At 42.8% G+C, this 15,222-nt stretch overlaps 1 protein-coding gene across 1 annotated transcript in view; it reads left to right on the top strand.

Moving 5' to 3' along the window:
- Positions 1–1,708: 1,708 nt before the first annotated feature.
- LOC128909877 (alcohol dehydrogenase 1) overlaps positions 1,709–15,222 on the top strand; it is a 48,667-nt gene continuing 35,153 nt past the window's right edge. Inside the window, exons 1-3 of the mRNA XM_054202252.1 lie at positions 1,709–1,867; positions 2,981–3,269; positions 4,289–4,451. Coding sequence (XP_054058227.1) covers positions 3,058–3,269; positions 4,289–4,451 — 375 coding nt within the window. The 5' untranslated portion in view covers positions 1,709–1,867; positions 2,981–3,057. The remainder of the gene's footprint in view (positions 1,868–2,980; positions 3,270–4,288; positions 4,452–15,222) is intronic.

Raw genomic sequence — 15,222 nt, 5'->3', positions numbered from 1 at the left:
CGTAAGCGTTTGCTGCATTCTAAGAAAAAGTACATCTGAATATTAGGTGAATTTGTTAGATGACTTTTTGTTTTTTTAAAAGAGCAAGCAAGCAGATGGGCTTCTATCAGTAACTGATCTGCAACCTTTTAATGACCAAAGGAAACCAAAGGATTCTTCACAGGGACAGTGGCACATTTGGACTTTTGTGATGCTGATGTGTAAAGCTAGATATGAATAGTAACACAAGTGAGGTTTTAAATAGATGCTAGCAAAAGCAAATGCAAATCCAGCTATTTTTAAAGTAATGCAGGGAATAGGAATCACAAACGAGATCAAATATTACAGCAAATATTAAATACCAACAGCAGTTAAAGGTCAGTGTCTTACTATAGTGACAGCACACAGTTTTGTGATTTTAACATAGCCATAGTAAACCTGAAACCAGCACTAAAACTGAAAGAGTGTGTATATCTGGAACGAATGAAACTTGAGATAAACATCGATGCAGATGAAAAGGATATTATGGTAGCATGCACTCTTATGTTTGCTAACTTTATGTGTCTCATTAACCAGGGGCGAACAGATATCTACATATTTAGGCTGCCCAAAATACATTTTTCTCATATAATATAATCCCCGTCTCCAGAATCAAATTCTGTACCAGGGCAGCATTTGTTCATGAAGTTATCTGAAGGCAAAAGAACGCTGCCCTTCGTTGACACTAGAGTTTAAAAAGCTAATTGGTGTTGGCCTTTGAAGCGTGAAGGCGCGCACCCCTTTTTAAGGGGCAGTGGGAACACGGCATTGCTGGGGGACCTCTGGAGCGAGAAATCTGCTCTGAGGAATGTCACCAACTTAAAAATACTTCGCTGTCCCCTGCGTGAACTCAGCAGTGTCATCAAAACCATCAGATAAAAATAAGGTTTTCTTACTTTTCGCTCCTCTTAATCCTGTGGAGCCACGGCAGCCATAAGGGAGGAGGAGCACGGCTTTCCCTGTAAGTCGCAGCAGGGGCTGATTTCCAAGCAGTGTGCTCCCCTGTCTACCTGCCTGCAAGGCCGGGCCCCAAAGGCCCCTGAGGCCAGTCCAGGCACCCACCTCCACCCCGACCCCGAGTGGCCACCGACAGCCAACCTCGGCCCGTCAGTGACTGTCATAAGCAACGGCGTGAAAATGAGAAACCCACCCCAAACCATGACCGACCTTCAAGTGCATTCGTTACGGTTGCATTTTTTGGGGGTTGTGTTGTGGTTTTTTTTTCGACTGGAAGCTGCTGCAGGTGAAACCAGTGCGGACACAGAACACAGCAGTCGGGGGTGCAGCCCCGCTGCCCAGCGGGGCCAGAACGACGGCCGCTCCCCGCCGCCCCACACAACCCCCGTGTACGCCCCCCAAGCAACGGGCAGGCGGTGGCGGGGCGGGAAAGGCTTATCGTGACGCAACGCGATACTTTATATCGGACACGCCCCTCAGCGCCGGGGCGGTCTCCGTTAGCGCCGCGTGAGTGCCGCCCGTTGCTCGCCGGGATTTGAAGTCGTGCGCGCGCGCGCGCGTGTGCGTAGCGGGGAGGCGCGCGCGCGGGGGGCGGTGGGTTCCTCCTCCTCCCGCCCCATCCCCGGCCTGGCGCGTGGGGCGGCTCGCGGGTACGTTACAGCCCCCACGTCCATTACCCCTTGGTGTATTGGGGGGGGGCAGGGGAGGGTGTGTGTGCTTGGGGTCGGCTTCCCTCAGGGGGAAGAGAGGGGAAAATGGCCGCCTCCCAACGGCCTAGGGAGCCTCGCACTCCCCCTCCCCACGCCCGGCTGCCGGCTGTGGGAGGGGCGGTCACGGTCATCGGCCTCCGGGCCCTTGTGTGCGGGAGTGGCCGATCCTGTCGAGTTACGAGGTACCTCGGCGCTTGAGCAGAAATAACGCGTGTGTGTTGCTATATATATAACGTGTGTATACATAGATACGTGTATATATGTAGATGTATACGTGCCTATATATACACAGGGGCAGGTGTATGTGTAGAGCTCGGTATCGGCGGGGCCTGGGCGTTGAGGCGGTTGCACAGTCGTCCCGTCCCCCCCACCCCCACGCGGGGCCGGGCCGTTGGGCACCTACGAGCCACCTCCGCTCCCCCGGGCCTTGTGTCTCAGCGCCCCCCCGGCAGGGAAATCGGAGTGTGACGGCAAAAACACTTCTGGTTTTCTGGTGTTTTGTGTGTTTTCGGCTCTTCTCTTCCTGAAGAAGCCGGGGGACTGGGGGAGTTTTTTCTGCATGTTGGCTCTGTAGGTGCCGTGTTCTCTGGTGAAGTAGTTACCTTTAGAAAACCGTGCGGCTGTTAAGCACAGAGGAGTTAACTAGTATGAGAAAAATACTTACCATTGAAAAGGAGAGGGTATAATTGTTGATTTGAACACGGAACGTTTTGCTGAGTAACACTTTTGTCTGTTCATCCCCTTACTTGCAGTGTTTTGGCCAGAGTCTTTGGTTTTCAGAAGAAATAAAAATTAATTTTGAAGGGATGCAGGTTGTTCACACGGTTCCCCCCCCACCCCCCCCACCCCACCCCACCCCACCCCCCCCCCCGCAAAATGGCTTTAGTCTCTTTAAAATTCTATTTCTCTAACATGCTGCCATAGTTACATTACAGGATACCTCTTCGGTTTTTTCAGTTTGTGTACACATAACAGTACTGCTGATGGTTTTTTCTTTTATCTTTAACCCAGTATGATTCCCTGCTTTTATGCAGTTGTGTTTTCATAAAGCTTTTAATTGGAAACTGTTGGATAGCTGCAGGTGTAGCAGGCAGAGTTTTAGATGTGATCTGTATACAGGTTATAATCTCTCCAGTATTTCATATGTTACTGTTTGCGGAAACACTAACCTAGCCTTAAAAACAGGCCATGTCTTCTATTTTTTTTCTTTATTCAGGTTTATGGTAGGTATAGAGTGATATTCATTCTACTTGAACTTGTTAACAACACTCATACTATTGGTTTTTTTCTTACAGAACTGGTGAGGAAAAAGCTCGCTTTTAATGACATATTTATCACGTGTTGAGAAGTCAGTAAACCCGGCCAAAAGCTAATGTCGTCAGAAACGCCAAGAGAAAGTCCAGAGGTGCCAACGGAAAATACCATGTCCCCTGATGTGGAAGGAGAGGTGAAGTTAAGTGACAATCCAGTAGAGAGACAGGAGGCAGGCTCAGACAAGGAAGAGTGCCTTGCAGCCATGTCCAAGAGGCAAAGGAAGAAACTATTGAGGCAGAAACAGTGGGAAGAACAGAAAGATCTACGGAGGTATGGTTTGCAAAATGGGTTTCCTAGGATCGTGTGTAGTAGTTAGCGCTAATAATAATGATATGTCAGCAGAATTTGTGCATAAATTGCTTTAGCAAATCAAGGCAGTTGAACAAGTTTTCTCCTGTGCCAGGTTTAAAGCAGTAGTCATAGGCTACTCCATCAACATATGAAGAAGTTATAAAGGTAAGCATCCTCTCTTCATACTAGAAGTGTTCCTCAACCGGAAGAGGATATCAGGAGGGATTCAAACTTGCATGTTTTTGGCTTGTGAGAACAGAGAAATAACATGTGGCCTAGTTCCTTTCTGAATGGGCTACGCTCTCTTTCCCTTGTGCTGTCAGACTTGGTGAATCTTACAAAGGCAGTGAATAAAAAAAATTTATTTTGATACATGAAATGCTGTGCTATAAGTTATGTTGACTTACAGTCTGTTAAATTAGTTTTGGAAGATGGTGAGCTTCTGTATTATTCTGTTGTTGGGAGAAAGCGTATCTGCAAATGGGCTGATTGTGGTTTATCCTTGTCTTGCTGATGTGAAATCTTCCCTCCCAACGCAGTGGCTGTTAAGGTTGCTGTCTCTGAAAATTGATCTCCCAACTGCCTGCACTCGTCGGGGGATTGGGGGAAGAAACAATTGCTTCAGAAGCCTTTTGAAAAACACTTTAGTGAAACGGGAGGTAAATTGCCTTCCACATGCTGATTCTGATGCTGCAATTTGCGCCATCTTTTTGGTTGTTTCTGTTACGAGATGTGACTCAGAGCACCCTTAAATCCATGAGACTCTCACTGTTGACTTCACTAAATTTGTGTCAGATGTCTGTAGGTATATACAGAACTTCACGGAGGCAGAGTATGTGTTTCATGCTGGTACCAGCCTAGCACAAATGGCGATGTTTAAGCCAACACAGTCTTGGGACAACCACCCTGATCGTAGAAGTATGCATTTATGTGCGTAACATGCACCTCAGCAGATCTGACAGTACTTTTTTTGAAGATTTGTTTGTTTGTTTATTTAGGCAGAAACGAAAAGAAAAACGACAGAAGAGAAAACTAGAACGTCAGTCAAAATTGGACTCCAATAACGAAGGGAATGACAGAAAGCGTATGCGAAGGGAAGTTGTTCCTAGTACACTTCGTCTCATTGTGGACTGCAGCTTTGATGATTTGATGGTGCTAAAGGTAAAAGAAACTTACCCATCACAAACAAATGTTGAAAGGTTCTCCAGTGGCAGCGTCGATGCAATGTCAGAGCACAAAGACTGGAGAACAGCTTTCAGAGGACAGTTAGCACGTTTAAGATCTCTCAGACCTGCTTACATCAGTTGCTGAATTTTTTAGGGTTTGGAATGTACCTTTCTATAAGCTTGCCAAAGATTTTGTTTGCCTTCATGGATATGCAGTAAGTTATATTCCCAAAACAGGAATACAGAAACAGTTTGTGTCTTCTGTTCACCATGAAGTTAGATGCAGTCTGCCCCAAAATGCTTTGCTAGAGGGGCTGTAGATGCCACATCCAGTTACTTTCTCTTTCAAAGTGGGCCTGAGGCTCCCAACTGTGTTGGTAACTATTTGTGGAAATGAGAATTTTGAGCATTATGAGGATACTGGCCTTTTTCTCTTAGTCACATGAGAGGCAGTTAGGACAGGAGGACACTGTTCAGGCTGTCTCTAAAATTTTAGAATGGGTGAAAGAACAGGTGAAATGATCGCACGATAGGTAATTACGAGAAAGATCAACATGACACCCAACCACTGATCAAGGTGATTGGTGTGGTGTTTTAAGATCAAAACAGCTTTAACCCTGTGAGGAAAGTATGTTAATCTGCAGCCTCCTGTAAGAGTGTGGCCTTTGGTTTCTGAGTCAGACCTCTCCCCTCTCTGTTACCCTGACCCCCTTCTGCTGTGCCAGGGACTTCAGTGCCCTGCAAGACTGCTTGAATACAAGCTTTTGCAAAGCCCATCTTGCAGCTTGTTGAGTGTAATGCAGAGCATGTATAGCACTGATGGAGGCTAGTGCCTCTCGCCACAAAATTTTTGGAAGCTCCAGTTGGCATTTTGGAACTTGGTTCCCTGAGGAGCCCTTCAGCAGTGCCTCAGAAGAGACCAGAAGACCACCTTGATAGTTTTGGAGATGCTGACAGGGTGTTTCCTGCTAGGCTTTGTCCTTTATAAAATGCGTTTGCTTCCTTGGTCAGGCAGAGCCCCTGTTAAGCCTGATATAAAACCTGGTACTTCTGCAGGTGTTTAGGAAGAGTGAAGCTGTAAGTGAAGATGGTTGTGGCATTTAGCGATAGGCTTAATTATGTGCCTTTGCTAGTGTCTGTAAGAACTTGCATTGCAATATTGTAGTGATAAAGTCTAGTTTATTTGAAATCCTTTGGGATACCAAAATATTCTCAAAGCACTACATGACTCAAAGCAATATAATGATGTTTCATTTTAAAACGGGAATCAGTTATATTTACAAAACACTGCTTTTGGGGCACTGAGAACAGAGCTATGTAATGTACCTTACAGAAAACATAATTGGTTTAAAAGTAAGTCTGCTGCATTTCAGGTAGTACTAGTTAACTGTTGTCCAAATTGTCAGGTCAAAATGCCAGAGACGGACACTAAATTATTTGCATTATTCTGTGGTTCTTCAGGTTAATTATGCATATTTAATTTTCTTAAATATAAGCAGCATATTCTCAGGATTTTTCCATGGGTGAAAGACTGAGTATTGTCACAGTGATAAATTTGCTTCATTCTTCAGATTAATTTTGAGTATGTTATTACACATAATTAAATTCCAGTGATTTTTGTTTGTTTCTTAGAATAATGCAAATCAGTCATAGAATCATTTAGGTTGGAAAAGACCTTTAAGATCATCAAGTACAATCGTTAACCTAGCACTGCCAAGTCCACCACTAAACCATGTCCCTCAGCACCACATCTACACTGCTTTTAAATACCCCTAGGGATGGTGATTCAGCCACTTCCCTGGGCAGCCTGTTCCAATGCTTGACAACCCTTGTGCGGAATAAATTTTTCCCAGTATCCAATCTAAACCTTCCCTGGTGCAACCTGAGGCCATTTCCTCTTGTCCTATCACTTGTGACTGGGGAGAAGAGACAGACCCCCACCTCGCTACAGCCTCCTTTCAGGCAGTTGTAGAGAGCAATAAGGTCTCCCCTCAGCCACCTGTTCTCCAGACTAAACAACCCCAGCTCCCTCAGCTGCTCCTTGTAAGCTCTAGACCCTTGTGCTCTAGACCCTTCACCAGCTTTGTTTGCCCTTCTCTGGACGTGCTCCAGCACCTCAACGTCTTTCTTGTAGTGAGAGGCCCCAAGCTGGACACAGTACTCGAGGTGCGGCCTCACCAGTGCCAAGTACAGGGGAACGATCACTTCCCTAGTCTTGCTGGCCACAGTATTCTTGATACAAGCCAGGATGCTACTGGTCGCCTTGGCCTCCTGGGCACACTGACAGCTCATATTTGGCCGTCTATCAAGCAACACCCCCAGGGCCTCTTCCGCCGGGCACCTTTTCATCCACTCTTCCCCAAGCCTGTAGCGTTGCAATGGGGTGTTGTGACCCAAGTGCGGGACCAGGCACTTGGCCTTCTTGAACCTCATACCATCGGCCTCAGCCCATTGATCCAACCTGTCCAGATGCCTCTGTAGAGCCTTCCGACCCTCAAGCAGATCAACACTCCTGCCCAACTTGGTGTTGTCTGCAAACTTACGAGGGTTCACTTGATCCCCTTATCCAGATAGATGATAGAGATATTAAACACAACTGGCCCCAGTGCAGAGCCCTGTGACCAGCCACCAACTGGATTTAATTCCATTCACCACAACTCTTTGGGCCCAGTCATCCAACCAGGTTTTAATCCAGAGAAGACTATGCCTGTCCAAGCAAGGAGTAGCCAGTTTCTCCAGGAGAATGCTGTGGGAAACAGTGTCAAAGGCTTGCTAATGTCTTGGTAGACAACACCCACAGCCTTTACCTTATCCCCTAAGTGGGTCACCTTGTCATAGGAGATCAGGTTAGTCAAACAGGACCTGCCATTCATAAACCCGTGCTGACTGGGTTTATGAATCGAGCACGTGTAGAGATGTCTAAATACACTTTTGTGGAAGATGCTTGTGTTTCCTTGTCAGCATTAATCCCTTCACAATGGCCAGTTTTTCTCTCAGGGTCTGATGTCCATGCTCTCTCAGTAGTCACTTTTGCCAGTTAAAAGCTTCCTTTTTCTTTCTTTAGCTTCTGAGTGGCTCATGGTAAAGCATGTTGTGGTGGTCTGTTCGAAGGACTATGTAAAAACAAATTGTGTTGTATACAGGATGTTAAGAAGCTGCACAAGCAAATCCAGAGATGTTATGCAGAAAACCGCAAAGCATTTCATCCTGTGCAGGTATGTTTAAGCAAACTCCGCCCTGACTGTATTGCCATGTACAAAGCATATGAGAAAGGCAGCTGTGGCCCAAGTGGAAAAAAATATTTAAGCTGCCTCTTTTTCATAAGAAAATTACAATCCCTGTATATATGAAAAAGTATGTGCATGCAGCTGAAGAGTGCCAGATACTGGCATGCCACTAAAATACTGTTGATACTCAGTTTTATCTATAACAGATTTTTTTTAAAAAAGTGACTGTAAGTGCATATTTCTCTTTTAAATATGTTATTACCTGTATGAATATGGTCTTAGTACCACTTTCAGCTAAAAAATGATTAAGAGTTTTAACTAATAGTTAAGGGTAGAAAAAATCTTGTACAGAGAGGAAACAGATTGGCACATTAACATTTCAGTATTTTGTATCTCGTGTTTGTTCTTTTCAAAGTTTTACTTGACCAGCCATGGGGGACAGTTGAAGAGCAACATGAATGAAAATGACAAAGGATGGGTAAACTGGAAGGTGAATAATTGAGTATTTCTGTATAAAGGGGTTGTGGTTATAGTTGCTAACTAGGTTGGTTGTTGTGAAGGATCTGAGCTTGTTCCATGTGGATTTTTTTGAGATCAGAGCAATAGCATATTAGAAATAGTGTGGCTCTTTGTGTTTTTAATTAATTTAACTTAAATAGCTGAAGACTTCTTGTCTTGAATCTAGCTTTTTTTTTTTCCTTGAGAAATTCCACACATGTTCTCCTGTTTTTATTGAACAGACTCTATTCTCTGATAGACTAAGCAAGACTACTCGATTTAGGCATTTCTGACAGTCTTCTGTCTTGACAGTGCTCTTTGTTATTTCTTGGCGGAAAATAAGACTTTGAAGTCATGATGCGATTCTCTGATGTGCACCTTCACTTCCATTATGTTACCTCTCAACACTGAAGTGTTCTTCAGAAAAGTACCTTGTCTCGTGGTCAAATTCATGTTGGTTTTCTTTACGACTCCCTGATAAACCAGTATTCCAGCAACTTCAAATGAAGACCAGTTTGTGTAAATAAAAACAGTTCTACTTTCAGCATGTCTTGTGCAATAGCTGCTTTACAAAAGCATAGCATAAAGCCCTCTTAAGAAACAAGTAATGTTAACTAAGCATTTACTTCTAGTTTCACATTTTTAGAAAGGTGGACTTCAAGATTATTTTGATCACTATGAGAAATATGGTAACATTGGAAGGGAATCACAAGAACTTCAGGATTTGTAAAGTTCTTCTGGTGTTGCAGAAAATTTCCTGATGATTTTTACAAGTCAGTGCTGTAGGGACTGTGGATTATTCATGCAGAAATCAGTCTGCACTGTGCTATATATGTAAACATGAATGAGGGATGTGGAATGCCTGCATACTATTGGATTTAGTTTTGCTGGTTCCATCTTGGGTCTGTAAAGCTTGCCCAGTAATTTAGCAGTTCAATCTAACTTCTTTTAACTACCTTTTTTTCAGGATATCCAAATTAGGACAGAACACTATAGTGAGCTAATAAAGAAAGAAGACTTGGTATATCTTACCTCAGATTCCCCGGACGTTCTCAGTGAACTTGATGAGAAGAAAGCCTATGTGATTGGAGGACTGGTGGATCACAATCACCACAAGGTAAACTGTGGGTCCATTTCTTTACAGCTCTTTTTTTTTTTTTTTGGCACTGTACTTGATGCTGTTCATGTGTAAACTAACAAAAACAAATAACAAGAAAGCTTCTTCAAAAAAGACTTATTTCAAAAAAAATTTTAAGAAATAGGGGAAAAAAAAACTTCTGGTGGTAGCAGTGTCTTGTGTTCCAGAGTGCAGACATGCTGAGCTTTTTAGGATTTTATCTTTTCATTTTAAATATAGGAATGGAATTAATAACACTGCTCAGCTTACTGAGGGCCATATTTTCAGACAGAAGGGTTTGGTTTCTGTTCATGCAGTTGTGTGTGTGTGCATGCTCTTGTATGTGCATGTGCCCAAATATAGATGAAGAACAGCGCTCGAATCTTGGATGTCCTTTTTTAATAAGTTTGCTTGTCATGAGAACTTGGCTAAGTAACACACATGCCTCAGGGATCTGGTTCCATACCTGTACATGGGATCGTGCTATGTGGACGTGGAATGTCATAGAGAATTCAGTTCGGAAATTAAAGCACTGTTACTGCTTTTCTTCAAATACGCTCCTGCGTAATTTCTGGTGATGTATTTAATATTGCAATGTGATGCTAAAAAAAGAGATGGATCTTAAGCCTTACCAAATGATACTTGAGCAGTTAGTCCACAGTTAAAGACGAGGAGGGAGCTAAAGCAGATCCTTTGTATAGTCATTATGGTATAAAGTGTTTACTCAGTTTCAAAGGGGTTTTCTTGCCGGTCTTGGGCACAGGATTTGCCAGGTTTAAAAAAGCAAACAAAATTTCTTTATCCTTTACTCTTCCTCTCAAAAAAATAACCCGGTTATTGCAATCTGAGTAGCTTTGCATTTAAGCACAAACTCGCCTTTAAAACAGGCTATGGCTGACATGTTCTAGAGCTGCAGCTGCATGAACAAGTTTTATTTACGATCCTTTTGACCGTACATCACAGTGTGACATATAATCAAAGTAGTGACTTTTCCAAAAGTAGGCCTTGAAGCAGGTAGTGTCTAACTGGGGTAAGTTTCTTTTTGTAAATACATTCTAAAGTAAGATCATGGCAGCCCTGGCAAAACTTGTTGGAAAATGATACTTGTAGTAATCTGTATGCGCTGATTTGAATTGGTGATTCTCAGTCCAGCTGTTTTGGTGTCTTTCCCACAGGGAATTACTTACAAAAAAGCTGTAGAGCAGGGAATCAGTCATGCACAGCTCCCTCTTGGAAACTTTGTGAAGATGAACAGTCGGAAAGTGTTAGCTGTCAATCATGGTAAGTTTTAAATCACAAAATAATGACATTATTATAGAATATTCAGAATATTATAGAATACAGAATATCTGCGATATTCAGAATTTGAACCCTCAAAGTGTGCACTGTAGTGCAGATGCCTAAATCTTATTTTATTATGTTGATATTTCTTGAACCAAGTTGCCTTTGGCATACAGTAATTGCCCTGACCTTCAAATACTTCAGATATGGTTAAGTGTAAAGGATGGTGTCTTAGCCACTTAGAAGTGCACCTCCTAGTCTGTTGACTTGTCCCACGAGTAATTTTGACGTTCTTACCATCCTGGTCTTGTTTCCAGGCTTAATTTATAAGTGAGTAAAATGTTAGAAACTATCCCATGTGTTTTATCCCAGGGGAGGATAAATGTATGTGATGTTTTCACCTCTTTGTACAGCTTTGTTCAGCAGTAACTGCTTAGGCACCTGTAGACTGGCCTCATTTGGTATCAGCAGTACTCCATCTGCTGAGCTTTCATAACTGTATTTTTACCTGGTTTCCTGGTTCTGATTGAAGTATACAATTGCTGAACCAAGTCTTGAATCCCACTTCTTTTAAACTTTCAGTTTTATTATTAAATTATCTTTCAGTGTCATTAAACAAAAATACATGCAAAATGGAGCCTACTTAGACCTTTATGGAAATTTTATCTTACCTTGCTTTGTTTCAAGTTTATTTTATTATATAACACATTGCTTGATAATAGCTTTATTTTCTGAAAATGCCATTGATTGATGAGGTATGTATTCGCATGATAATAAAGATTATTTAAATGTGGAGGAGAATATGGTACATTACTGGAATTAAAAATTATCAAACTCCATGTATATGTAAGATTTTACATGTTTTAACTTTATATGTTACTTTATTATAGACAAGAATAGGACTTTGTGTTGTTCATCAAAAGTTATGATAGCTGTAGCTTTCTACTGGAGTTTTTCTGCAATAATCTTATACTGACCTCTAGTGTCAGCACTTCTGGAGGCTGTCTTCTACAGGTTTGAGTACTGGGTATAAATTGTATCACTTACATTGAGGCTTTTATTTATCTGCTTTATGGTCTTGTGCATATTTCTTGTGCCAGACTTCTAGGCTCCTGATTTCACTCTTAATTTAGTTGGTGAGATTTCATTTTTCGTGAGGTTGTCTTTCCTCGCCCTTTAAAAACATTTTAAAATTGCAGCTAAAAGACACTTAACACAGAGACCCTTTTTAAGGTAAATATTATACTATAGCAGTATTTTGTTTAAGGCTTTTGGGCAGGAAAATAAACACAACTCCACCACCACCAAAAGTGGAGGTACCTTTAAATTTGTAATTAGGGCTCTGGTGTATATTGTAACCCTAATAGCTTACAACCTAAATCCAAAAAGACAGTTTTCAAGGGAGGTGCTACTTGGCATGAATAAGGTGGACAGAATCAAGCTGCCTCTTAAATCTCATTTTGTGGAGGTGAGAAGGACATTTGCACTGAGGTTTTTGTATTTTGCTGTGAGTACATCTGCCTTATTGTTTTGTGCAACTGTGTAATTGTTCACCCTTTCTGTTTTGATCTGGTTGTTCTGGCCTCTGGGTTCTCCCCCGGGTGCAGAAGTTGAAGCTGGCAGAGTACAGTACGGGGCTCACCAGATGAGAGTTTGGGACCTGGCTGGTCCCTGTGAGACTACTTTTGATAGGTGGGAATTTGTAAAGTCCTGTAGAAGAAGAAACTCTTTCTGAACTGCCTCGTCAGGCTTTGCAGTGTTTTAGTTAAATGGGCCCTCTGGTGGTGAGAGATTGGCATCATCGTTAACAGGAGGATCTGCTTGTTGCTTTTTACTTATGTATTTATACTCTTTCTCTCTTGGGATGGCGTCTCTGTATTTCCACAGGCAGTTCGGTGCCTGCATTGCCATGTTAAAATGGCACGTGGAATACGTGTATGTGTGAAGTATTTGATGCTACAAAAACTGACAAGGTGTAAGATGAGACTTATGTTTTTAACTTGATCTGGAATTTTGAAGCTTGGAAGTGAGATCCATGTAAAATACTGTATGCAAAGCACAACTGCAAATGTAGCTGAGAGCGTGTGTTTCCTTCTGTTCAGGTTTGTATCCCAAGGCTTATACTTTGTACCGTGTGTTGCTCCATTCCAGTCTGCAGGGATGTCTACCAACTGTTCCCGCTACCTCTTTCTGTCCTTGTGTAGTATTTTTGTTGGTATTGCAGCCCATCATAGAAGCCTCTGTTCTTCTGTGGAAGCTACTCTGTTTCCAGTTCTGTTTTTACTATGCAGATAAAAAGTTACAAAGCAAAGAAGAGGCATGCTCCTTATACTTATCTTGTCTCTTAAGCCAGCATTTTTGCTACAGATGCTTTCTGCAGTTACTTACAGTGATAGTAATATAGTCCTTTGAGAGCTCATACCTTTACAGTATGTTTCAGGTGAATAACCTGCTTAGCAAAATGGTCAGCACTTCAGTATCAGTGTCACAGAGAGCAGCTGGCTGTCCAGTAAACCTGGATCCAGGAAACCTCTAGTAAATGTGACACTCTTCTGTAACTTGACTCTCTGACTATGAGATCCATGCTGCTCCTCCCTTTCTGAACGCCTGCCAAACTCTCTGTAAGGTTTTTTTCCCTCCACAGCTCCTTTGATCCTTTCTCATATGCTGTTGCTTGGCATTGAGAATGCTTGTACTGGGTACATTCTTTGAAGTCAGCATTCTCCGGTGCCGTTAGCACTATTCCTGTAGCCCTGAGCTTGAAGAGCCACCCCGCTCTCCCAGATTTGTTATCCAAGTCTAGCTTCCTCACCAGCTATAGAGCCTCCTGCTGCCTTCCCTGCTCCTCTTGCCGGCCACAATCTGTGTTGAGAGGTTTTTTGGATGGCCTGGGATTTTTCTAAGTAAGAATTTGCTGATGAATTTTGCATATAATGCAGTTTGTAGCTCTTGTCAGTCAGGGTAAGTTTTGGGAGTGGAAACAGGAGGAGCAGGAGGGTGACAGTATGGTTAGCATAATAGAAACAGAAAGAAAGAGTCACAGAATTGGAGACTGATAAGGATTTTTGGGATAAGTTCAGATGGAAATGAAAAAGAAAGCTAATTATAGCAGATTTTAGGAAGACTTAGGGCTGCCCATATGTTAGGGGGGGGACAAAGTCATTGCTAAAGTGCATTCACAGCAGTATTTCTGTCAAACATGGGGAAAGCATTAGTGGCTGTGTACTGGTGAGACCTGAAGTACTGGGGGGGACATTTATCTCTGTCCCTGAGATAAATTAATTCAAACTGCAGAAGCCATTGCAGGAGCCACTGCAGAAAAGCACTGCTGTGGTAACTGTCTTACAACTGGAGATTCAAAGTGTGCTTGGCTTTAGACTGCAGCAGTAGCAGAATTGCCTTGTCTGCTTCATCAGCTTTACTCTGAAGATGCCACAACCGAATGCATATAAACCTCTGTAAAGATGGATTTGGGTGGGGGGGTGTTCCTATCAGCGGTTCACTTATCTCCCTGTAAAAGAGCTGATGGTCTTTCTTGATGTTGCAGTATTTGAGATCATCCTTGCATACCTGGAGAAGAGAGACTGGAAGGAGGCCTTTTTCAGTGTCTTGCCACAGCGGAAAGGGGCTGTTCCTTTGGGAGAAGTCAATGATTCATCCAAACATGTTCTCTCTGGAAAAGAAGACGACAATGACTCGGACAGCAACTAAGCTTCAGAATGAGAAGATGGGAAAAATGAGACATAACAGTTCTTGGGATAAAACTGGGATGTGAAGTAGTTGTACTCCAAAGACCATCTGCTGCCCTTGTGATACGGAATTGTCTCAATGCTTGGTATTTCCATAGTTGGCCCAGAGCTGTTTCTGGACATGAAGGGTAAAGATAAATACAGGGTTTTTACACTGAAACTTCAATATTAATAGCTTTTTTAAAAAAAATAAATTAATGGCAGATGCAGTATTTATTTTGTTTCCCAAGGAAGCTATTTGTTTTATTTTTTTATTTTTTTTTTATACATGCCAAGTTGAGTGTTGTGTGAGCCGATGCAGGCAGGATGCAGGAACAACTGCAAAACCACGGATGAAAGGCAAAGAACAAGTTTAATCTTGATACCTCACAAACTGGGGAATCTCCGAAGCAACACCCGGGCAGAGGCACGCAAGCAGGGACCATGGGCACCGTGGCGCAAGAGAGTGTTCTTGTTAGCAAGAGTCCTTGGCAGCGAGAAAGTCCACGTTAGCAAGAGCGCACATGGACTCCCTGTTCTCTCTGGTATTTAAAGGGTTCAAACAGGCATAGTTTTGCTACTGTGCTTTGATCTTCTTCAGCAACAGGCCAGGATTCTCAAGTGGCTAGATAAGGTGTCCCTGAGTCCATCACAGACTTCTGTTATCTAAGTGCAAGTGTTTTTCTTGCAAGCACCCGAGACTGAATAACAATTAGTGTGATATAGGTGCTTTCGAGTACCCCAGGTGCGAGTCACTTGAGCATATTTACTGTCCTCCTCGCCAATCTTCCGTTGCTTTCCCACAGGTGTATTACCCAAGAGTACTTTGACAGACAAGACAATACAATACGTACAGGATCATGTGATAAAACAGGTATACTGAAATGGAGGGACTTGTAAGAAGGAGTTCCTGTC

The sequence above is a fragment of the Rissa tridactyla genome, chromosome 5, assembly GCF_028500815.1.
Source record: "Rissa tridactyla isolate bRisTri1 chromosome 5, bRisTri1.patW.cur.20221130, whole genome shotgun sequence".
Classification (NCBI taxonomy): Eukaryota; Metazoa; Chordata; class Aves; order Charadriiformes; family Laridae; genus Rissa; species Rissa tridactyla.
The sequence above is the reverse complement of the archived record's forward strand: the minus strand, read 5'-3'. Positions and strand labels throughout refer to the sequence as shown.